The sequence below is a fragment of the Ranitomeya imitator genome, chromosome 5 (assembly GCF_032444005.1).
Source record: "Ranitomeya imitator isolate aRanImi1 chromosome 5, aRanImi1.pri, whole genome shotgun sequence".
Classification (NCBI taxonomy): domain Eukaryota; kingdom Metazoa; phylum Chordata; class Amphibia; order Anura; family Dendrobatidae; genus Ranitomeya; species Ranitomeya imitator.
Window position 1 is genome coordinate 544,298,190 of NC_091286.1, and position 25,972 is coordinate 544,324,161.

At 43.0% G+C, this 25,972-nt stretch overlaps 1 protein-coding gene across 2 annotated transcripts in view; it reads left to right on the plus strand.

Annotated features, from left to right (window-relative positions):
• The first annotated feature begins 1,608 nt into the window (after positions 1-1,608).
• Positions 1,609-25,972, plus strand: part of LOC138638368 (mast cell carboxypeptidase A-like) — a 106,491-nt gene continuing 82,127 nt past the window's right edge. The window contains exons 1-2 of one of the 2 annotated variants that reach the window (XM_069727602.1): positions 1,609-1,763; positions 1,887-1,962. In XM_069727602.1, coding sequence (XP_069583703.1) covers positions 1,693-1,763; positions 1,887-1,962 — 147 coding nt within the window. In that variant the 5' untranslated portion in view covers positions 1,609-1,692. The remainder of the gene's footprint in view (positions 1,764-1,886; positions 1,963-25,972) is intronic. The other variant, XM_069727601.1, reaches the window with a different exon arrangement.

Genomic DNA, 25,972 nt, shown 5'->3' on the forward strand with positions numbered 1-25,972 from the left:
GTTTTTTGCAGGACAAGATAATGTTTTCTTTTCAGAGGTACCATGTTTATTTATATCCGTCTTTTGATCGCGTCTTATTCCACTTTTTGTTTGGCGGTATGATGATAAAGCATTGTTTTTTGCCTCATTTTTTATTTTAATTTTTACGGTGTTCACTGAAGGAGTTAACTAGTGGGTCATTACGGACACGGCAATACTAAATTTGTGTACTTTTATTGTTTTTTTTATTTACATCAAGAAATGTATTTATTGGAATAATATTTATTTATTTTTTTATTTATTTAGGATTTTTTTTATATTTTTACACAGTGTAATATTTTTTTATTTATTTTTTACTTTGTCCCAGGGTGGGATATCACTATATAGTGTCAGATCGCTGATCTGACACTTTGCAGAGCACTGTGTCAGATCAGCGATCTGACAGGCAGTGTTGCAGGCCTGCCGGCACCTGGTCTCAGCAGGCACGGACAAGCCACCTCTCTGCAGGATCCGGAATGACCAAGTGGCCATCTTGGATCCAGGGGTCTGCAGGGAGGAGACAGGAGGATAACAACATGATCACATCGCGCTGTTCTGAGGGTCTCAGGGAAGCACACAGGGAGCACCTTCCGTGCACGATGCTTTCCTATGCCACTGGAACGCTGCGATCATGTTTGATCGCAGTGTTCCAAGGGTTATAGTGCCGGGAGCGGTCACCGCTCCTGGCACATAGTGCCGGATGTCAGCTATGCCAGCCCGTGAGCACGGCTGATCGCGTATAACGCACTATCCCATCGATGGTCATACGGGCCCGGGTCACCTTCGCGGGATAGTACGTCTAATGTCACAAAGGGATTAACCTCAACCCCTAATGATTAGTATGATTGTGTTATCAATATTATAAATGCTGGTAATATTTGGTTATGGTTTGTTGGTATTTATCTGTAACGTTGCAATATTATTACGGTATTTTGATATTATAATTATTTAATAATATATAGCAATATTGTTGGTATTCTTAGAAATATTCGTCTTGTAGTACATTTTGATTTCCTTCAGGCAGGGTAATATTAGTAATATATATATTCCCATCAGGTGCTTGAGGGAAGGACAGCAAGGTCCTGTGTGATTTCAAATGCCAGGGCTGAATTTCACACCCGGTCCGTCCTTGTAGGATGCTAGGGGCAACAAAGACAATATTTCTTCATTCTCCCCAATATACATACACTTTTATGAGCTGCACCTCTGCTAAGTAGGAAGCAGTATGGTGCGACATTTTAAATAATAAAGGGAACCTGTCACCAGAAAAAACGCGATTAACCTGCAGACTAAATCAGCGCCGACACCACACCTGTAACTAAACACCAAACACTGCGGGAGGAATAAAGTTAATTTTCTCCCTGCAGCGTTCAGGGTTCAGGTAAGTGCAGGTGCCAGGCAGATTAGTAATGCTATTAACCTGTAGATTAACCCCATATCTGCAGATGAATAGCATTTTTTCTGGTGACAGGTTCCCTTTAAGTGGTGTTTCATTCATTTTACAGGACAAAGCCGTTTTGCTTCACACTAGAGATATTATGTTTGCGCTTGAATGAGATAAAATGTTATCTAGTCGAATCTGGATAATCTTAGAATAATGTGAGATGATCACATGTTGTCTATTGTAAGAAAATAAAAGGAAAAGAAACAAGTTAGAAGAAGCCAGCAGACAAAATGAAGCTATTCTTACTTTTGTGCTGTGTTGCACCCAGTCTCAGCGTTCCTCATGGCCGGCGATTTGACAAGTACAGTTCTTTTCTATGCATAGTGAAACTTACTTAGAATGGTTGATGTGCTGATCTCTTAATATGGACAGTATTACATTTTTTTGTTTTTTCTTATTGTAATTTATATTCATCCTTTTGCAGTGAGAAACTATTTCATGTTACTCCTGGAAATGACAATGAGGTGGAATTCATTAAATATTTGGGCAGCATAATGCAGGTGAGTAGTTTGATATCTGGTTGTATATATGTATATATATATGTATATATGTATATATATATATATATATATATATATATATATATATATATATACTGTGTGTGTGTATATATATACAGTTGTGGTGAGATGTTTACATACCCCGGCAGATTTTTTGCTTTCTTGGCCTTTTTTTTCTCCCCTCATGGTTAGTGGTTGGATGAAGCCATTTATTGTCAAACTACTGTGTTTTCTCTTTTTAAATCATAATGGCAACCCAAAACATCCAAATGACCCTGATCAAAAGTTTACATACCCCATTTCTTAATACCGTGTATTGCCCCCTCTAACATCAATGACAGCTTGAAGTCTTTTGTGGTACTTGTGGATGAGGTTCTTTATTTTCTCAGATGGTAAAGCTGCCCACTCTTCTTGCAACAAGCCTCCAGTTCCTTTAAATTCCTGGGCTGCCTAGCATGAACTGCACTCTTCAGATCTCCCCAGAGTGGTTCAATGATAGTGAGGTCAGGGGACTGAGATGGCCACTCCACAACCTTCACTTTGGTCTGCTGTAGCAAATGACAGGTCGACTTGGCCTTGTGCTTTGAATTGTCATGTTGGAACGTCCAAGTACGTCCCATGCCCAGCTTCCAGGCTGATGATTGCAAATTTGCCTCTAGTATTTGCTGATAATGTGCTGCATTCATCTTTCCTTCAACTTTGACCAAGTGTCCTGTGCCTTTGTAGCTCTCACATCCCCAAAACATCAGCAATCTACCTCTGTACTTTACAATAGGAATAGTGTTCCTTTCATCATAGGCCTTGTTGACCACTCTCCAAATGTTACGTTTATGTTTGTGGCCAAAACAGTTCAATTTTGGCCTCATCACTCCAAATTACCTTGTCCCAGAAGTTTTGAGGCTTGTCTCTGTGCTATTTTGCGTATTGTAGGTGAGATACTTTTTGTCATTTGCGCAGTAATGGCTTTCTTCTGGCGACTCGACTATTCAGCCCATTTTTGTTCAAGTGCCACCTTATTGTGCATCTTGAAAAAGCCTCACATCTAGTTTTCAGTGAGTCCAGTATTTCAGCTGATGTTATTTGTGGTGAAATTTTTGTTGGACTACCTGACCATGGTCTTGTTTTTTGAAAGCTGCTGACTGACATTATCAATTCCTTGGATATCTTTTTGTACCCCTTTCCTGTTTTATATAGTTCAACTACCTTTTCCTGTAGACCCATTGACAATTATTTTGCTTTCCCCATGGCTCACAATCCAGAAATGTCAGTGGCTGGATGAACGATGCAAGAGTCTGTCAGGATCCTAGAAACTCATAACATGAAGAGTAAACTCACCAAAACCTTATCAGCTGACAAATTTTTCTATGTCAGCTGTTTTTGATATTAGAGTAGGACTCGCAGAGTCGCAAGTTTATGAGGACCCTTGAAGTTGGGTTGTGAGCTTATCCAATTTGGCCAAAATTGTAACTAATACCTCATCTAATGTACTATATACATTATTTAATTTTTCATCTTTTTTGCACTTTTTATTATCTTTTTGCAGGGTGCAGCAGGGCCCCTTTATGTTGGTCTTTGTGTGTTGAATGTATATATATAGTGCTGGACGGCCCACCTGCTAATACTATGGGCGTGATCAATAGGTTGTCCAGACACTGTGCATCACATTTATCTGTGTGAACAGTGTCTTATGCAAGCCTTACCTGTGTGCATTTTTGCTACTAGGCAGCCAACCCCTCTAATGTTTGGGCGAGTAGGTGGTTGCTCTTATCAGTAGCTTGTACCTGTGCTGCTTTAGCATTTATTATCAGGGGCCTGATGCACCCTGCAAGTGCATTTGTCATCTGACAAGGTTTTAATGAGTTTGCTCTTCATGTTGTATCCCAGAAACTCACTCAGCATTTATGCACACATACTGATTACAAGTAAACAGGTCAAAGGTGAGGATGTTACCATTAGTAGCCATTCAAACCCATTTTGTCAACTTCTGTGCATGCATTAAAGCCAAAATCGCCAGGGTATGTAAAATTTTGTTCAGGGACATTTGGATGTTTTGGGTTGTCGTTATAATTCAAAAAGCGAAAACACAGTAGTTTGACAAAAAATGGCTTCACCCAAACACTAACCACGAGTGGAGAAGTTTTGGTGTTATCATTCATACTCTCTGAGAAAAGACCAATAAAGCAAACATTCTGCTGTGTATGTAAACTTTTGAGCACAACTGTATGTATATATATATATATATATATATATATATATATAAAAGTGGCACTCACCCGGATATTGCTGAAAAATGGGTCCCGTAGAAGCACACAAGCGCGAAACGGCCGTCGTCCCTTTCCTCCTTCCCGCACCCTAACCGCTACCAGCCGCCTCTCGACTCCATGTTTGTCCATTTGTTTATCTGAATAAAGGACATCATTTTTCAGCAACGTCCGGGTGAGTGCCACTTTCATTTAGTTTCTTTGTGGATCGTTATGACATATCTTATAGTTGAGCACCACCCACTAGTTGCTATCCTGGATTTTGTGCCGCATATATCTTGAATTGAATCCTACGTGAAGAAGTTAATTATTTGCCTCTTAACCGCCTTAGTGCCTTCCTACCTCTGGTCTTTTCGCATTATATATATATATATATATATATATATATATATATACATACAGTATATATATATATATATATATATATATATATATATATATATATATATTACAGTGGGTATGGAAAGTATTCAAACCCCTTTACATTTTTCGCTCTGTTTCATTGCAGCCATTTGGTAAATTCAAAAAAGTTGCATCAGATCTTGACTGAAAAAAAGCGGAAATGTAGAAATTTTTGCAAATTTATTAAAAAGAAAAACTGAAATGTATATGTATTCAGACCCTTTGCTCAGACTATCATACTTAAGACACATGTTGTCCATTAACTTGTGATCCTACTTGAGATGGTTCTACTCCTTCATTGGAGTCCAGCTCTGTTTAATTAAACTGATAGGACTTGATTTGTAAAGGCGCACACCTGTCTATGTAAGACCTCACAGTGCATGTCAGACCAAATGAGAAACATAAGGTCAATGGACCTGGCCAAGGAGCTCAGAGACAGAATTGTGGCAAGGCACAGATCTGGCCACGGTTACAAAAGAATTTCTGTAGTACTCAAGGTTCCTAAAAGCACAGTGGCCTCCATAATCCTTAAATGGAAGAAGTTTGGAACCACCAGACGTTTGCCTAGACCTAGCCATCCAGCCAAACTGAGCAATCATGGGAGAAGAGCCTTGGTGAGAGAGGTAAAGAAGAACCCCAAGATCACTGTGGCTGAGCTCCACAGATGCAGTACGGAAATGGGAGCAAGTTCCACAAAGTCAACTATCACTGCAGCCCTCCAGCATCCTGGGCTTTATGGCAGAGTGGCTCGACAAAAGCGTCTCCTCACTGCAAGACATATGAAAGCCCGCATAGACTTTGCTAAAAAGCACATGAAGGACTCCCAGACTATGAGAAATAAGATTCTCTGGTCTGATGAGACGAAGATAAACCTTTTTGGTGATAATTCTAAGCGGTATGTGTGGAGAAAACCAGGCAATTCTCATCACCTGCCCAATACAATCCCAACAGTGAAACATGGTGGTGGCAGTATCATGCTTTGGGGGGGGGGGGTTCAGCTGCAGGGACAGGACAACTGGTTGCAATTAAAGGAAACATGAATGCAGCCAAGTACAGAGATATCCTGGATGAAAATCTCTTCCATAGTGCTCTGGACCTCAGACTTGGCTGACGGTTCACATTCCAACAAGGAAATGACCCTAAGCACACAGCTAAAATAAGTGGTGTCAGAACAACTCTGTGACCATTCTTGACTGGTCCAGCCAGAGCCCTTAAGGCCCCTTCACATTAAGCGACGCTGCAGCGATACCGACAACGATCCGGATCGCTGCAGCGTCGCTGTTTGGTCGCTGGAGAGCTGTCACACAGACCGCTCTCCAGCGACCAACGATGCCGGTAACCAGGGTAAATATCGGGTAACTAAGCGCAGGGCCGCGCTTAGTAACCCGATGTTTACCCTGGATACCATGCTAAAAGTAAAAAAAAACAAACACTACATACTTACCTACCGCTGTCTGTCCTCCAGTGCTGCGCTCTGCTTCTCTGCTCTCCTCCTGTACTGTCTGTGAGCCGGAAAGCAGAGCGATGACGTCACTGCTCTGCTTTCCGGCTCACAGCCAGTACAGGAGGAGTGCAGAGCACAGCACTGGAGGACAGACAGCGGTTGGTAAGTATGTAGTGTTTGTTTTTTTTTACTTTTAGCATGGTATCCAGGGTAAACATCGGGTTACTAAGCGCGGCCCTGCGCTTAGTTACGCGATGTTTACCCTGGTTACCAGTGAAGACATCGCTGGATCGGTGTCACACACGCAGATCCAGCGATGTCAGAGGGAGATCCAGCGACGAAATAAAGTTCTGGACTTTATTCAGCGACCAACGATCTCCCAGCAGGGGCCTGATCGTTGGTCGCTGTCACACAGAACGATTTCATTAACGATATCGTTGCTACGTCACAAATAGCAACGATATCGTTAACAATATCGTTATGTGTGAAGGTACCTTTACCTAAACCCAATTGAGAATCTCTGGAGAGACCTGAAAATGGTTGTCCACGAATGTTGACCATCCAACCTGATGGAACTGGAGAGGATCTGCAAGGAAGAATAGCAGAGGATTCCCAAATCCAGGTGTGAAAAACTTGTTGCATCATTCCCAAGAAGACTCATGGCTGTATTAGTTAAAAAGGATGCTTCTACTCAATACTGAGCAATGAGTCTGAATACTTACCACCATGTGATATTTCAGTTTTTCTTTTTTAATAAATTTGCAAAAATGTCTACATTTCTATATTTTTTAGTCAAGATGGGGTGCAGAGTGTGCATTAATGAGAAAAAAATGAACTTTTTTGAATTTACCAAATGGCTGCAATGAAACAAAGAGTGAAAAATTTAAAGGGGTCTGAATATGTTCGGTACCCACTGTTGTACATGACAAAATGTGTTAATGCAAACAACTAATAGAAAGAACTGTAGGAGGGGACAAACACATGGTAAGGTGAGGGTAGGGAGAAGGGAGGGAAAGAGGGAGGGGTGGGGAATTAAGCAGGTCCTGCGGAGGAGACTGATTGATTCTTCTAGATGAAGGTAGTTAATAGACAATTAGAGATGGTAGAAACCTTTAAGCATAATGGAGATTTAGCAAAGGTGGTATGGTTGGTGTATTCCACCTAGGGTAGCAACATTTTTGTCAAATCTATGTACTTTGTGAGTACAGCTGATAGCTTTTCATTAATCATATACTAAGTGTGAGGCAGTGAAGGGAATTATATGCGAGGGACAGTGTGTATCCCCCAGGATGCGCATAGAAGCATATTGAGCCTACTGGAGTGCATTGCAGTCACAGACATAGCTGTGGTTGCAGAGCAGGATAAAAGTAAGTTGGGAGTTGGTCAAGCTATTTGGCCAAGGCAGATTTAAGAAAAACCGGCATAGAGTTTTATTTTTGGAGTGAACTACAGGATGGCAGGGGAGCGGCTCACTCCCCCCAGCCGGGTCTTACAAGTGGCCCATGGCCACAGATCCCATTTAAAAACCCTGCAGCAAAGGTTTGGGTGTTGTAGTGTTTGTTTGCAAGCTGCAGAGCAGGTGGCTCTGCAACATCTGGCTTGTGTGAAGCTAACACATAGCCAAGAGAAGCAAAACGTCTGGCGTCCCTCAGCGTGACACGGTGGTGCAGTCACCCACAATAACAGGTTTTGGAGATAGACTGTTTGAATGCCCCGGCTGTGATCCAGAGGATACCGTTTGCTTTTCATCTGTGAGTTTTTGGACAATGAAGACATTTGTGCTTAACTTTACTGGGTCACTGCCTCATTACTACATGGTGTTAACACTGCCACACTGTACAAGATAAATGTCTTTTGACTTCAGCTAGAGAGTAAAAAAGTCCCATATTTTAATCGAATGCAATATGAAAGGAAGAGTGGTATGTCTTCGTTGAACAGGCAGAAGTCATAATAAGGTGTCGAGAGTTAGTGGATGGCACTCTGGAGCTTCCAGGGAGAGCCAGAGATGTGGATCAGATAAGGCATGATATAGTGTCAATTGGGCTAGTTGAGCTGCTAATATTTGGTGAGATTGGCAACACTCAGGTCTCCTATCAAGCGATGGCGGTATAACGTGGCTTTGTTGACTCGGGGGAGACCACCCTTCCAAACGAAAGTATTGATTAAATGTTGAACTATTTTAAGATAACGAGTTGGGAATGAAACTGAGGGAACTAGGAATAAGTAGAGTAGATTGGGGAGCAGCACCATTTTAAATGAATGTAGCCATGAATGCAGCCTTGAGAGCTGCAATTTCCCAAACATTTGGAGTATTGTAGGAAGCTTAGGTAGCATTTGGGGGTAATGAGCAGAGAAGAGGGAATCTAGATTAGTAGTTAATTTCACACTTACTTAGTCTAAGTTATTAATGGACCATTGGAATGTGAAGTTTCGCTTAAACTGTGAGACCATGGAGGCTGGATGAGAGATATGCATAGCCTGATATTTTGACTACTCAATCTCTAGGTCTAAATTTTGTTCAAAGCTTTGTAGAGATTAGAGCTGAGTGGGAAGTGATGTTTGAGGGGCGGCAAGAAGCAGAATATCGTCAGCAAACATAAAAAGCTTGGAGGGATTGACGAGATTTCTATGCCTTCGATGTAAGGGTTGTAGCGAAGGCTAATTGCTTGGGGGTTTGATTGTAAGAAAAGTATATTTGTATGTTGGAACAAAAAAGCCAACTTTGTCCTTGTGTGTAAGGATGTGTTCAGATGCTGAGCTAAGATTTTAGCTATGAGTTTGATGTCTATGTTAATTAAGGATATGGGTCTATAGTTTGATTATGATGTATGGTCCAAGTTTGGCTTGGGTATCATACATATAGCTGCTGTTAAGGATGCTGCTCCTGTTTTTTGCCATCTCTCAGAGAGTTCAAACAATTAGTGAGATGGGGGATAAAGGTACCGTCACACTAAGCGACGCTGCAGCGATACCGACAACAATCCGGATCGCTGCAGCGTCGCTGTTTGGTCGCTGGAGAGCTGTCACACAGACAGCTCTCCAGCGACCAACAATGCCGGTAACCAGGGTAAACATCGGGTTACTAAGCGCAGGGCCGCGCTTAGTAACCCGATGTTTACCCTGGTTACCAGCGAAGACATCGCTGAATCGGCATCACACACGCCGATTCAGCGATGTCAGCGGGAGATCCAGCGACGAAACAAAGTTCTGGACTTTCTTCCCCGACCAGCGATATCACAGCAGGATCCTGATCGCTGCTGCCTGTCACACTGGACGATATCGCTAGCCAGGACACTGCAACGTCACGGATCGCTAGCGATATCGTCTAGTGTGACGGTACATTAAGACTAGGTGCAGGGCCCAGATGGTTATTTAATTTTAATTGGTGGATAGCCATTTCTGTTTCAGTAGAGGAAATAGCTCAGTTTAAGAGATTAAAAAAGCATTTATTGAGTGTGGGGTGTTAGGGGAAGGGCCATAGTATAGATGTTCAAGGTGTTGTTGAAACCAATGGGTAATCTTTTGTGGGTTAGATGTGATAACAGTTTTCGTTCTTTGGGGAACATAGTACGGGGAGACATTTTAGGTATGAAGCAAGATTGGGGATTCATTTATTATTGAGAGGGTAAAACTGTTGTTGGAACTGTCAAAGGGCTCACTGCAAAAAATAAAAACCTGATCAGCACCTCCATATACTGTGAACAGGTGCAAGCTGCAATTACTGCATAGAATATAATAAAGGGGCACATCAGTGCTCTGTAAGGACCAACACATATGCAAACACGAAATCTACAGTAAACTACATTGTTGCTGAATAAAATGTACTTACAAAAATTGAAGGTTCTTAGCACATAAATTGGCCAATTCATATGTGCCCATCAACCATGGCAAGGTGACACTTCTCTGATGGGTCCTGTCATCCTAAACATGCCTCTCTTGGGCTAAAACCAAGTGAACAAAAACCAGGTGAAATGTAAATTAATGGGCAATATAGAGAGACACTTACTTCTGGTTGTACGTAAATCAGTGGACCACCAGTGCTATCCAGGGCACCTGGTTTTTGTTCACTTGGTTTTTGTGCACTATCCTTATATCACGCAAATATTTTTGCACCACGCATATTTACTGCGTATTATTATTGCACTACCATTTTTTATGATTTTTATATAAATCCCTTGCATCTCCCCTTTATACTAACAATGCACAGGTCTTTTATTTTTACTGTTTTAATGGACTATCCGGAATGACCTTATGGACACCTGATTTATATAATAGGGCCACCAGCTAGCTACAGGCACTTGTATATATATTTTTTTTTACATACATATTCTTTTACATACAGTTAGGGCCAGAAATATTTGGACAGTGACACAAGTTTTGTTATTTTAGCTGTTTACAAAAACATGTTCAGAAATACAATTATAGATATAATATGGGCTGAAAGTGCACACTCCCAGCTGCAATATGATAGTTTCCACATCCAAATCGGAGAAAGGGTTTAGGAATCATAGCTCTGTAATGCATAGCGTCCTCTTTTTCAAGGGACCAAAAGTAATTGGACAATGGACTCTAAGGGCTGCAATTAACTCTGAAGGCGTCTCCCTCGTTAACCTGTAATCAATGAAGTAGTTAAAAGGTCAGGGGTGGATTCCAGGTGTGTGGTTTTGCATTTGGAAGCTGTTGCTGTGAGCAGACAACATGCGGTCAAAGGAACTCTCAATTGAGGTGAAGCAGAACATCCTGAGGCTGAAAAAAAGAAAAAATCCATCAGAGAGATAGCAGACATGCTTGGAGTAGCAAAATCAACAGTTGGGTACATTCTGAGAAAAAAGGAATTGACTGGTGAGCTTGGGAACTCAAAAAGGCCTGGGCGTCCACAGATGACAACAGTGGTGGATGATCGCCGCATACTTAATTTGGTGAAGAAGAACCCGTTCACAACATCAACTGAAGTCCAGAACACTCTCAGTGAAGTAGGTGTATCTGTCTCTAAGTCAACAGGAAAGAGAAGACTCCATGACAGTAAATACAAAGGGTTCACATCTAGATGCAAACCATTCATCAATACCAAAAATAGACAGGCCAGAGTTAAATTTGCAGAAAAACACCTCAAGAAGCCAGCTCAGTTCTGGAAAAGTATTCTATGGACAGATGAGACAAAGATCAACCTGTACCAGAATGATGGGAAGAAAAAAGTTTGGAGAAGAAAGGGAACGGCACATGATCCAAGGCACACCACATCCTCTGTAAAACATGGTGGAGGCAACGTGATGGCATGGGCATGCATGGCTTTCAATGGCACTGGGTCACTTGTGTTTATTAAGTGACATAAGAGCAGACAAGAGTAGCCGGATGAATTCTGAAGTGTACCGGGATATACTTTCAGCCCAGATTCAGCCAAATGCTGCAAAGTTGATTGGACGGCGCTTCATAGTACAGATGGACAATGACCCCAAGCATACAGCCAAAGCTACCCAGGAGTTCATGAGTGCCAAAAAGTGGAACATTCTGCAATGGCCAAGTCAATCTCCAGATCTAAACCCAATTGAGCATGCATTTCACTTGCTCAAATCCAGACTTAAGACGGAAAGACCCACAAACAAGCAAGACCTGAAGGCTGCGGCTGTAAAGGCCTGGCAAAGCATTAAGAAGGAGGAAACCCAGCGTTTGGTGATGTCCATGGGTTCCAGACTTAAGGCAGTGATTGCCTCCAAAGGATTTGCAACAAAATATTGAAAATAAAAATATTTTGTTTGGGTTATGTTTATTTGTCCAATTACTTTTGACCTCCTAAAATGTGGAGTGTTTGTAAAGAAATGTGTACAATTCCTACATTTTCTATCAGATATTTTTGTTCAACCCTTCAAATTAAACGTTACAATCTGCACTTGAATTCTGTTGTAGAGGTTTCATTTCAAATCCAATGTGGTGGCATGCAGAGCCCAACTCACAAAAATTGTGTCACTGTCCAAATATTTCTGGCCCTAACTGTATATATATTTTATTACTCTTTATATTATTGTCATATTGTATTGTATGGTCTAATTATTGATACCTAATAAATATTTACATGATCACATTCTCTGTTGTGATTGTTCTATGGGATTTTACTATGTGGTGAGCACGATCTTTTTTTCAATCATAGTGTCACACTACACTACTAACACACTGGGTGTTTTCCGGGTGTCATTACTCAACAAATCTATATAATACAATTTTAATAGTATTTTTTATATTGATACCCTGCTAACAGTAGTGTGTTTTATTAATTATCAGGTTTTTTTTGCAGTTTGCCAATGGAGGTTCTGACTGCCTACTTTCTGACTCTGTATGTCTTCCTGGAGCAGAACAATATTGTATCATACAATTAGGTTCTGTAGAAGGACGTAGATCTGGGGATTTATTATGATGGAATATAGGCTGAACTGGATGGACAAATGTCTTTTTTCGGCCTTACTAACTATGTTACTATGTTACTATGTTACTATTACTCCCTACTCCCATCAGCCCAAGAGTGCTTTTAATTAGTGCTGGTTTCTACCTGCCCTTTAAAATTGTATGTTTATAACATGTGGGAGGCATGTTTGCCCATTTAAATTGTAGGCTTATAGCCCAAAAGAGGCATGATTAGGATGATAGGACTCATCAGAGAAGTGTCACCATGCCATGGTTGATGGGAACGCATGAATTGGCCAATTTATGCACTAAGAACCTTCATTTTTTGGAAGGACTTTTTTTGAAAGTACATTTTATTCAGTAAAAATGTAGTTTAGATCTTGTGTTTGCATATATCTTGGTCCTTACAGAGTGCTGCTGTGTCCTTTTTTGTATGTCGAAGGGCTCAGTCTGCATTCTCAGAAAGGCAAAGGTATAATTCTGTGCCTGCATGTGTGACGTCTCGATTGGTTTTTCGTATGGAACTCTAAGTCTGATACCCTGCTTTCTAGTGTACCATTCTAGCAAATCTTTCTTTTTTCTTGAAAGTAGCTTATTGAATGTAGAAACCCCTGAGGATTGCTTTGTAGGCTCCAAAAGAGAAATTGATGAAGTAACTGACTAATGATTCAAAGAGAAATAATCATCAAGGTGGTTACTTAACCCCTTTCTGACATTAGACGTACTATCCCGTCGAGGTGGGGTGGGCCCGTATGACCACCGACAGGATAGTACGTCATATGCAATCGGCCAAGTGTCAGCTGACTATCGCAGCTGACATCCGGCACTATGTGCCAGGAGCAGTCATGGACCGCCCCCGGCACATTAACCCCGGCACACTGCGATCAAACATGATCGCAGTGTTCCAGTGGTATAGGGAAGCATCGCGCAGGGAGGGGGCTCCCACCGGGCTTCCTTGAGACCCCCGGAGCAACGCGATGTGATCGCGTTGCTGCAAGGGTCTCTTACCTCCTCCTCCCTGCAGCAGGCCTGGCATCCGGGTCCTGCAGGGAGATGGCTTCACAGCGCCTGCTCAGAGCAGGCACCAGGAAGCCTCCAGGAGTGCACGTCAGATCGCTAATCTGACACTGTGCACAGCAAGGTGTCAGATCAGCGATCTTACATTATAACATGATGCCCCCCTGGGGCAATGTTATAATGTTAAAAAAAAATATTCACATGTGTAAAAAAAATTTAAAAAAAATTCCTAAAAAAATATATATATATTGTTTGTATAAATACATTTCTTTATCTAAATAAAAAAAAACAATAAAAGTACACATATTTAGTATCGCCGCGTCCGTAACGACCCGGCCTATAAAACTGTCCCCCCCACTGTTAACCCCTTCAGTGAACACCGTAAAAAAAACCAAGGCAAAAAACAGCGCTTTATTATCATACCGCCAAACAAAAAGTGGAATAACACGCGATCAAAAAGATGGATATAAATAACCATGGTACCGCTGAAAACGTCATCTTGTCCCGCCAAAAACGAGCTGCCATTCAGCATCAACTGCAAAAAAATAAAAAAGTTATAGTCCTCAGAATAAAGCGATGCAAAAATAATTATTTTCTCTATAAAATAGTTTTTATCGTATAAAAGCGCCAAAAATTAAAAGAGATATAAATGAGGTATCACTGTAATCATACTGACCCGAAGAATAAAACTGCTTTATCCATTTTACCAAACGCAGAACGGTATAAACGCCTCCGCCAAAAGAGATTCATGAATATCTGGTTTTTGGTCATTCTGCCTCACAAAAATCGGAATAAAAAGCGATAAAAAAATATGACGTGCCCGAAAATGTTAACAATAAAAACGTCAACTCGTCCCGCAAAAAACAAGACCTCCATGACTCTGTGGACCAAAATATGGAAAAATTATAGCTCTCAAAATGTGGTAACGCAAAAAATATTTTTTGCAATAAAAAGCGTCTTTCAGTGTGTGACGGCTGCCAATCAAAAAATCCACTAAAAAGCCCCCTATAAAAGTAATTCAAACCCCCTTCATCACCCCCTTAGTTAGGGAAAAATTAAAAAATTAAAAAAATGTTTTTATTTCCATTTTCCCATTAGGGTTAGGGCTAGGGCTAGGGTTAGGCTTAGGGTTAGGGCTAGGGTTAGGGTTAGGGTTAGGGCTAAGGTTAGGGCTAGGGTTAGGGCTAAGGTTGGGGCTAGAGTTAAGGCTACAGTTAGGGTTGGGGCTAAAGTTAGGGTTAGGGTTTGGATTACATTTACGATTGGGAATAGGGTTGGGATCAGGGTTAGGGGTGTGTCAAGGTTAGGAGTGTGGTTAGGGTTACCGTTGGGATTAGGGTTAGGGGTGTGTTTGGATTAGGGTTTCAGTTATAATTGGGGGGTTTCAACTGTTTAGGCACATCAGGGGCTCTCCAAACGCGGCATGGCATCCGATCTCAATTCCAGCCAATTCTGTGTTGAAAAAGTAAAACTTCCCTTCTGAGCTCTCCCGTGCGCCCAAGCAGGGGTTTACCCCAACATATGGGGTATCAGCATACTCAGGACACATTGGACAACAACTTTTGGGGTCCAATTTCTCCTGTTACCCCCTGAGAAAATACAAAACTGGGGGCTAAAAAATAATTTTTGTGGAAAAAAAAGATTTTTTATTTTCGCGGCTCTGCGTTATAAACTGTAGTGAAACACTTGGGGGTTCAAAGTTCTCACAACACATCTAGATAAGTTCCTTGGGGGGGTCTAGTTTCCAATATGGGGTCACTTGTGGGGGGTTTCTACTGTTTAGGTCAGGGCCGGACTGGGACTAACTTTCAGCCCTGGCATTTGAAGTCACACAGGCCAACTTGTCACATGGTGACTGTATAATATCTATGTACACTTGTAGGTTACAAGAAGTGAGGGGAGTGTAACACGACTATATAACATATAATTACAGCTGTATCCAGCATTACAGCTCAGCCCCCATAGAATGTAATGCAGCCAGTCCCCATAGACTGTAATGCAGCACAGCCCCATAGAATGTAATGCAGCACAGCCCCCATAGAATGTAATGCAGCACAGCCCCATAGAATGTAATGTAACCAGTCCCCATAGAATGTAATGCAGCCAGCCCCATAGAATGTAATGCAGCACAGCCCCATAGAATGTAATGTAGCCAGTCCCCATAGAATGTAATGCAGACAGCCCCCATAGAATGTAATGCAGCCAGCCCCATAGAATGTAATGCAGCCAGCCCCCATAGAATGTAATGCAGCACAGCCCCATAGAATGTAATGTAGCCAGTCCCCATAGAATGTAATGCAGCACAGCCCCATAAAATGTAATGCAGCACAGCCCCATAGAATGTAATGCAGCCAGCCCCCATAGAATGTAATGCAGCACAGCCCCATAGAATGTAATGCAGCACAGCCCCATAGAATGTAATGCAGCCAGCCCCCATAGAATGTAATGCAGCCAGCCCCATAGAATGTAATACAGCACAGACCCCATAGAATGTAATGCAGCACAGCCCGATAGAATGTAATGCAGCCAGCCCCCATAGAATGTAATGCAGCACAGCCCCATAGAATGTAATGCAGCACAGCCCCATAGAATGTAATGCAGCCAGCCCCCATAGAATGTAATGCAGCACAGCCCCATAGAATGTAATGCAGCCAGCCCCATAGAATGTAATGCAGTACAGCCCCATAGAATGTAATGCAGCACAGCCCCATAGAATGTAATGCAGCCAGCCCCCATAGAATATAATGCAGCCAGCCCCATAGAATGTAATGCACCCAGCCCCCATAGAATGTAATGCAGCACAGCCCCATAGAATGTAATGTGGCCAGTCCCCATAGAATGTAATGCAGCACAGCCCCATAGAATGTAATGCACCCAGCCCCCATAGAATGTAATGCAGCACAGCCCCATAGAATGTAATGTGGCCAGTCCCCATAGAATGTAATGCAGCACAGCCACCTTACAATATAATGCAGCGCTGCCCAGCCCCATAGAATGTAATGCAGCCATGCCATGTAATAATAAAAAAAAACCACTGACTCTACTCACCTTTCCTCTTGCCCCACGCTGCTCCTGGCTCCGGTCTCAGCAGCTGCAGTTTGCCCGCCCGATCACACAGCAGGTGCACGATGATATGACGTCATCGCGCACCCGCAGTGTAAGCGGCAGACAGAGCAGGGAATGATGGGAGAGGGAGCGACAGCAGACGCTCTCTCCCCATCATTGCATTCAACTGTACCGGCATCTATGACGCCGGTATAGTTGAATGCGGGGCTGGGAGTGTGGCAACAGCGGGGGGAGTGTGCTGACAGCGGCACACTCGAGCGGCCCACTACTGCCATCGGCCCTTCTGGCATTTGCCAGAACTGCCCGATGGCCAGTCCGGCCCTGGTTTAGGTACGTTAGGGGCTCTGCAAACTCAATGTGACGCCTGCAGACTAATCCATCTAAGTCTGCATTTCAAATGACGCTCCTTCCCTTCTGATCTCTGCCATGTGCTCAAATGGTGGTCCCCCCCACATATGGGGTATCAGCGTACTCAGGACAAATTGGAAAACAGCTTTTGGGGTCCAATTTCAACTGTTACCCTTGGAAAAATACATAACTGGGGGCTAAAAAATAATTTTTGTGGAAAAAAAAGATTTTTTATTTTCATGGCTCTGCGTTATAAACTGTAGTGAAACACTTGGGGGTTCAAAGCTCTCACAACACATCTAGATGAGTTCCTTGGGGGTCTAGTTTCCAATATGGGGTCACTTGTGGGGGGTTTCTACTGTTTAGGTACATTAGGGGCTCTGCAAAAGCAATGTGATGCCTGCAGACTAATCCATCTAAGTCTGCATTCCAAATGATGCTCCTTCCCTTCCGAGCTCTGCCATGCGCTCAAATGGTGGTTTCCCCCCACATATGGGGTATCAGCGTACTCAGGACAAATTGTACAACAACATTTTGGGGTCCAATTTCATCTGTTATCCTTGGAAAAATACAAAACTGGGGGCTAAAAATAATTTTTGTGGAAAAAAAAGATTTTTTATTTTCATGGCTCTGCGTTATAAACTGTAGTGAAACACTTGGGGGTTCAAAGCTCTCACAACACATCTAGGTGAGTTCCTTAGGGGGTCTACTTTCCAAAATGGTGTCACTTGTGGGGGGTTTCAATGTTTAGGCACATCGATTTGCGGTGCGCCCCCACGTAAGGGCAATGGGATACTCGGTACCGGGTCCTTCGTTTCCCTCAGCTGGGATGTCACGGTGGCCCGACCCAGACCGAGGCCTTAGATGAGGGGTGCCCAAATTAAATAGAGTTCAAATAGTTTGTAGATGATGGTAGTGTTCGTGACGCCACCTGTGGTATTCGGTCAGGGTGACCGACGCTGCTTAGGGGTCCGCTGGGGTGATGGAATGGCAGCTAGATGGTATACCTTCCACAGGTGAAGTGTATCCCCAGGGCTTCCCAGAAATGTAGATGTTGATGGTGGATGGTGCAAGGTGCGATAAATAATGAGGACACATGGGTGCAGTCTCTTTACCTTCACTGAAGGCTTCAGCATCCACAGTCCAGGGTGCCGGATGACAGGGTAGGCAGAGTCCGGCCGGTCTGATGGCAATTCCAGAGTCCCATTATCCAGGTGGAAATCATTAGCCTTCCCCTCGTGCACAGTAACGTAGTAGGTCCCTACGTGCATTAGCTCCCATAGGGTCCTCACTCTTGTTACTCTTCTCCCTGTCCCCCAGATGGATAGGACAAACCCGTATGACGGTGGTGGCCTGAGGCTATTTTATAGGGACCCTAGCGTCGCCCCTCCTCCGCATTGCCACCTTGTCTGCTTAGGTTCTTAGGTCGGGCAGCCAACCTGGAATCGACTGTCCTGCCGGTCTCTGAAGTAAAGCGTAGAGTCTATTACTCCCTTGGTGTTCCGGCCACCGGTTCTGCGCTCAGTGGGAGGCAGCCTGCTTCTAGCTGGTCTCCCACTGGTGTGATACTCCTGTTGCTACGACTTCTCTGCTCACTCACTACGGCACACTTCCTTTCTTGTCCTTTCTTAGGAGTCTGCCGCATGGGTTGCAGGCGCAGCTCCGTGTCCTTCTTTTCCTTTCCTGGGCCGAGCCCAGTCTGCTCCTCTCCTCTCCTCCTCCGAAACTGTCTCTGGCTAACTTCCTAACCAAACCCCCAGTTTTACCCAAGTGTGAGGAGAGGCCTAATAGATAGAACCTTTTGCTCCCCCTGGCGGCCGGCGTGTGAAGTGTGTGTGTGGCTGTGATACCTGGCAGGGTGAACTCCTTTGGTGCCTTCAGACGTAACATCGCTCCCCCTGGTGGATGAACGACATTACTGCAACGACCAGGACTTTGGGGCGCTGCAAGTGGCTCTCTCAACGCAACATGGCGTCCCATCTCAATTCCAGTCAATTTTGCATCAAAAAATCAAATGGCGCTCCTTCCTTTCCGAGCTCTGCCATGCGCCCAAACAGTGGTTTACCCCCACATATGGGGTATCAGCGTACTCAGGACAAATTGTACAACAACTTCTGGGGTCCAATTTCTTCTCTTACCCTTGGGAAAATAAAAAATTAGGGGCGAAAAGATCATTTTTGTGAAAAAATATGATTTTTTTTTTACGGCTCTGCATTATAAACTTCTGTGAATCACTTAATGGGTCAAAGTGCGCACCACACATCTAGATAAGTTCCTTAGGGGGTCTACTTTCCAAAATGGTGTCACTTGTGGGGGGTTTCAATGTTTAGGCTCATCAGAGGCTCTCCAAACGCAACATGGCGTCCCATCTCAATTCCAGTCAATTTTGCATTGAAAAGTCAAATGGCGCTCCTTCGCTTCCGAGCTCTGCCATGCGCCCAAACATTAGATAAATAGCACAGTCCACCCGCAATTGGTGTATATAAATTCCACCAATATACTATCACCCCCACAAAAAAAGTGATATATATATATATATATATATATATATATATATATATATATATATATATATATATATAAAAATCCACCACCAGGGTGCGCTGTGCCCAATTGCAGTGAAACCACTGCTCAAGAAGGTAAAAGCAAGGCAATATTACAGGGACTAAAAAAGAAGAAAAACATGCAAGGCAAAGAGCTATCAGAGATATGGCTTTATTAAAGGGAATGCCAATAATTACACAATCATAATAAATACAAATAAAATCAGAAAAAACCACATCCGCATAGCACAGGATTACAGAGCTGTATATATATACAAGCAATATGGCCCCCACAATATCAGGATAAAACTAACAGATTGTACACCAAACACTATAACATGTAGGAATAAAAAAGAAAGGAGGGGAATATTTTCCCAGTGTAAAATATATAGAAAATATATTTAAAAAATATTATATATATATTGTTGCTATCTGTGTAACAGGTATAATATAATAATAAATATCAGTGCAAAATATAAAATATAGATAGTCACCTGACTACAAACTCACATATACAGGTCCTTCTCAAAAAATTAGCATATAGTGTTAAATTTCATTATTTACCATAATGTAATGATTACAATTAAACTTTCATATATTATAGATTCATTATCCACCAACTGAAATTTGTCAGGTCTTTTATTGTTTTAATACTGATGATTTTGGCATACAACTCCTGATAACCCAAAAAACCTGTCTCAATAAATTAGCATATCAAGAAAAGGTTCTCTAAACGACCTATTACCCTAATCTTCTGAATCAACTAATTAACTCTAAACACATGCAAACGATACCTGAGGCTTTTATAAACTCCCTGCCTGGTTCATTACTCAAAACCCCCATCATGGGTAAGACTAGCGACCTGACAGATGTCAAGAAGGCCATCATTGACACCCTCAAGCAAGAGGGTAAGACCCAGAAAGAAATTTCTCAACAAATAGGCTGTTCCCAGAGTGTTGTATCAAGGCACCTCAATGGTAAGTCTGTTGGAAGGAAACAATGTGGCAGAAAACGCTGTACAACGAGAAGAGGAGACCGGACCCTGAGGAAGATAGTGGAGAAGGACCGATTCCAGACCTTGGGGAACCTGAGGAAGCAGTGGACTGAGTCTGGTGTGGAAACATCCAGAGCCACCGTGCACAGGCGTGTGCAGGAAATGGGCTACAGGTGCCGCATTCCCCAGGTAAAGCCACTTTTGAACCATAAACAGCGGCAGAGGCGCCTGACCTGGGCTACAGAGAAGCAGCACTGGACTGTTGCTAAGTGGTCCCAAGTGCTTTTTTCTGATGAAAGCAAATTTTGCATGTCATTCGGAAATCAAGGTGCCAGAGTCTGGAGGAAGACTGGGGAGAAGGAAATGCCAAAATGCCTGAAGTCCAGTGTCAAGTACCCACAGTTAGTGATGGTGTGGGGTGCCATGTCAGCTGCTGGTGTTGGTCCACTGTGTTTCATCAAGGGCAGGGTCAATGCAGCTAGCTATCAGGAGATTTTGGAGCACTTCATGCTTCCATCGGCTGAAATGCTTTATGGAGATGAAGATTTCATTTTTCAGCACGACCTGGCACCTGCTCACAGTGCCAAAACCACTGGTAAATGGTTTACTGACCATGGTATTACTGTGCTCAATTGGCCTGCCAACTCTCCTGACCTGAACCCCATAGAGAATCTGTGGGATATTGTGAAGAGAAAGTTGAGAGACGCAAGACCCAACACTCTGGATGAGCTTAAGGCCACTATTGAAGCATCCTGGGCCTCCATAACATCTCAGCAGTGTCACAGGCTGATTGCCTCCATGCCACGCCGCATTGAAGCAGTCATTTCTGCCAAAGGATTCCCGACCAAGTATTGAGTGCATAACTGAACATTATTATTTGATGGTTTTTTTGTTTGTTATTAAAAAACACTTTTATTTGATTGGATGGGTGAAATATGCTAATTTATTGAGACAGGTTTTTTGGGTTATCAGGAGTTGTATGCCAAAATCATCAGTATTAAAACAATAAAAGACCTGACAAATTTCAGTTGGTGGATAATGAATCTATAATATATGAAAGTTTAATTGTAATCATTACATTATGGTAAATAATGAAATTTAACACTATATGCTAATTTTTTGAGAAGGACCTGTATTTATAATGTGTATATAATTGCCTGTTGCACAAAAGCGGTGAAAAAAACCAAAATGAAAAACAACAGCAAAAACCACAGGGGGTTAATAAAACGGGGGATTAAAAAACCACTAATATAACCACCAGAACTTTGAAAAAAAGTGCAAGAAGTATTAAAGTGATAATGTGCCCACACAATCCAAATCAACTCAGGTGCCTTCCTACAGGTTATCGCTACACCCCCTGACGAAGGTTGAAGACCGAAACGCGCGTCGGGTACACGCTGGCACAGGAGAGAGCCCCCCCAGGTAGAGAGAATTTTACAATTCTGATTGCACAGCTGCACTTTATATTATGCACTTTTAGACAGGCGTCACCATTATGCCTGTGTAGCGATAACCTGTAGGAAGGCACCTGAGTTGATTTGGATTGTGTGGGCACATTATCACTTTAATACTTCTTGCACTTTTTTTCAAAGTTCTGGTGGTTATATTAGTGGTTTTTTAATCCCCCGTTTTATTAACCCCCTGTGGTTTTTGCTGTTGTTTTTCATTTTGGTTTTTTTCACCGCTTTTGTGCAACAGACAATTATATACACATTATAAATATATGTGAGTTTGTAGTCAGGTGACTATCTATATTTTATATTTTGCACTGATATTTATTATTATATTATACCTGTTACACATATACAAAAATATATATAATATTTTTTAAATATATTTTCTATATATTTTACACTGGGAAAATATTCCCCTCCTTTCTTTTTTATTCCTACATGTTATAGTGTTTGGTGTACAATCTGTTAGTTTTATCCTGATATTGTGGGGGCCATATTGCTTGTATATATATACAGCTCTGTAATCCTGTGCTATGCGGATGTGGTTTTTTCTGTTTTTATTTGTATTTTTTATGATTGTGTAATTATTGGCATTCCCTTTAATAAAGCCATATCTCTGATAGCTCTTTGCCTTGCATGTTTTTCTTCTTTTTTAGTCCCTGTAATATTGCCTTGCTTTTACATGCGCCCAAACAGTGGCTTACCCCCACATATGGGGTATCGGCATACTCAGGACAAATTGTACAACAACTTTTGGGGTCCATTTTCTCCTGTTACCCTGGATATTACGCAGGTAATATCAAATAAATTTTACCACTATCATGAAGTACAATGTACAATATGTCACGAGAAAACAATGTCAGAATCACCGGGATCCATTAAAGCATTCCAGAGTTATAACCTCAAGAAGGGACAGTGGTCAGAATTGTAAAAATTGGCCTGGTCATTAACGTGCAAACCACCCTTGGGGGTAAAGGGGTTAACCTTTGGGAGATTTCTGGGTAGGAATGCAGGGAGGAACAGGTCAACTGATTTAGAGAGTGGCCAGACCAGGAAGTGGTGAGGTTACAAATGTTTGTTATATTAGGTACTAGGGCTGAATAAGTGAATATGTGGTCTATTCTGGTGAAAACTGAAAGGCACGGGGAAAGATAGGTGTATGTTATGATCTGGTGGTTTAGGAACAACATGAGACAAGCTCTGAAGGAGGTGGTATCTGTACTGACCGCAAACCCTGAACCTAACAGCGCAACTAAAAATAGCCGTGGGGGGTACCTGACGCTCCCTAGACCCCTCGGCACAGCCTAAGATCTAACTTCCCCTAAAGATGGAAACAGGAAACCTATCTTGCCTCAGAGAAAATCCCCAAAGGAAAGATAGCCCCCCACAAATATTGACGGTGAGATGAGGGGAAAATAACATACGCAGAAATGAAATCAGATTTTAGCATAGGAGGCCAGTCTAGCTTGATAGATAGGACAGGAAAGGATACTGTGCGGTCAGTATAAAAACTACAAAACAATCCACACAGAGTTTACAAAATCTCCACACCTGACTAAAGGTGTGGAGGGTAGGGTTGAGCGACCTTGACCTTTTTAGAGTCGAGCCGTGTTTCGCGAAACCCGACTATCTTAGAAGTCGAGTCGAGTGGAATAGGCCGATTATCGCGAAAAGTCGGGTATCGCCCGAAACACGAAACCCAATGCAAGTCAATGGGGGAGCATAGTCGGCAGTGAGTGGAGGCCAGGAAAACACCTACACTGCCCATTTTAATGGCAAAAACATCCATTCTTGTTAAAGAAGCTTGTCAATCGTAATTTACCTTATAATAATTGGAAGGCATTTGAAATTGGGGGTCATTTGGCTAAAGTTGTGGGGGGTAGGGATGGTTCAAGAAATTAGTGGGCCCAGTAAATCTGGACCACGTCACGGCAGTGGAGCAGGGAGAGGTAAGTATTTCAACTTTGCAAGTGCTGTGATCCTGAGCAAGCAGGGGGGGCCCACTCGTTGGCATTGGCACTGGCACAGGGCCCCTCAAAGTACAGCGGTGTGTTTGCACGGCGGGGGCGCCTCCCACCGGCAGCAACACTTTTGCGTACTATGAGAGGCCCTGTGCCAGTGACGTCGCCAACTAGTATTCCTCCCCCCACCTGATGAAGGAACCTGCACTTTCATCTGCACCTTCCTCTTTGTCCCCGTGTAAGGTGGTATGGTATGCGGGAAGAGGAACCTGACTTTCAGCAGGGTCACAATCTTGCTGTGTAGCGTGCACGGGGAATTTTGCGTTATGGGTCAATGTACCAGCAGACTCATCTATCACTGGCTGGGCAATGGGCAGGATGAGGAGGAAACACAGATATAGGCCCAAAGAATAAAGTGGGCTAAATGCAGTTCAAAATTGGTAACACAGGACTAACCAGGGGGCATTGCAGTGGAGGACAACTGGAATGAGAGGCTGACACAGAGAGTAGGCCCAAATCAGTAAGTAGTCGACATGCAGTTCAAAATTGGCAACCGTAGTAAACAGGCGGCCCAGCTTTGTTCAGTTGAGGAGAACAGCAAGGAGTGGCAGACACCGATAGTAGGCCCCAACCCAACTAGTAGGCCAAATGCAGTCTAACATTAACAACTACTGAACAAGAGCCTGAAAATGGAATTTCAGGACAGGAAACCAGGAGAACAGCAAGGAGTGGCAGACACCGATAGTAGGCCCCAAACCAACTAGTACGCCAAATGCAGTTGTTCCATTTAACTACAATTTAATGAGAGCCTGAAGATAGAAGTTCAGGAAAGGCAACCTGGAGGACACCTTGGAGTGGAACACACCATCTCTCTACACCCCATACCCAATTTGTAGGCCTAATGCAGTGTAGTTTTCTACAACTACTAAACGAGAGTCGGAAGACCGAAGCAATGTGGACGAAACCTGGGGAACACGTTGGAGTGGAACACACCATCTCTCTACACCCCATACCCAATTTGTAGGCCTAATGCAGTGTAGTTTTCTACAACTACTAAACGAGAGCATGAAGATCGAAGCAATGGAGAGGAAACCTGGGGAACACCTTGGAGTGGAACACACCATCTCTCTACACCCCATACCCAATTTGTAGGCCTAATGCAGCGTAGTTTCCAACAACTACTAAACGAGAGCATGAAGATCGAAGCTCAGGAAAGGCAACCTGGAGAACACCTTGGAGTGGAACACACCATCTCTCTACACCCCATACCCAATTTGTAGGCCTAATGCAGCGTAGTTTCCAACAACTACTAAACGAGAGCATGAAGATCGAAGCAATGGTGATGAAACCTGGGGAACTCCTTGGAGTGGAACACACCATCTCTCTACACCCCATACCCAATTTGTAGGCCTAATGCAGCGTAGTTTCCAACAACTACTAAACGAGAGCATGAAGATTGAAGCAATGGAGAGGAAACCTGGGGAACACCTTGGGGAGGCAGACACCGTTAGTAGGCCCTACCAAAGTTGTACACCCAATGCAGTTTTAAAATTCCTAGAGGCTGAAAACAAGACTATTGACGCTCAGCTTTTTTCAAAGGAACACAGCTGAATTGAGTGGCGCAGACAGACACAGGTAGTAGGACTCAAACCAAAAATGTGGCTCACTGCAGCAGAAAAAAGTTACAGGGGTACACAAGCTGCAGTGCTCTGGGCAGTGGAGGACAATTTCAATAGTGAACCGCAGACAGATTTTGTACGCCTACTATTAAAAAAAGGATGCTCTATGCAATTATAAATAGGTTCCAGGGGTACACGGGCAGCAGTGGTGTGGTCAGTGGAGGCCTAGTGGAAGGAGTGACCGCAGACAGGCATCGAAGGCCTAAAATAATAACACATGGCTGTAGGCAATTTTAAATTGGTTCCAGGGGTACACGGGCAGCAGTGGCCTGGTCAGTGTAGTAGTAGTAGAAAGAACGGACCGCAGACAGGCATCGAAGGCCTAAAATAAAAAAATTGGGCTGGCTGTAGGCAATTTTAAATTGGTTCCAGGGGTACACGGGCAGCAGTGGCGTGGTCAGTGGAGGCATATTGTAAGGAGTGACCGCAGACAGGCATCGATGGC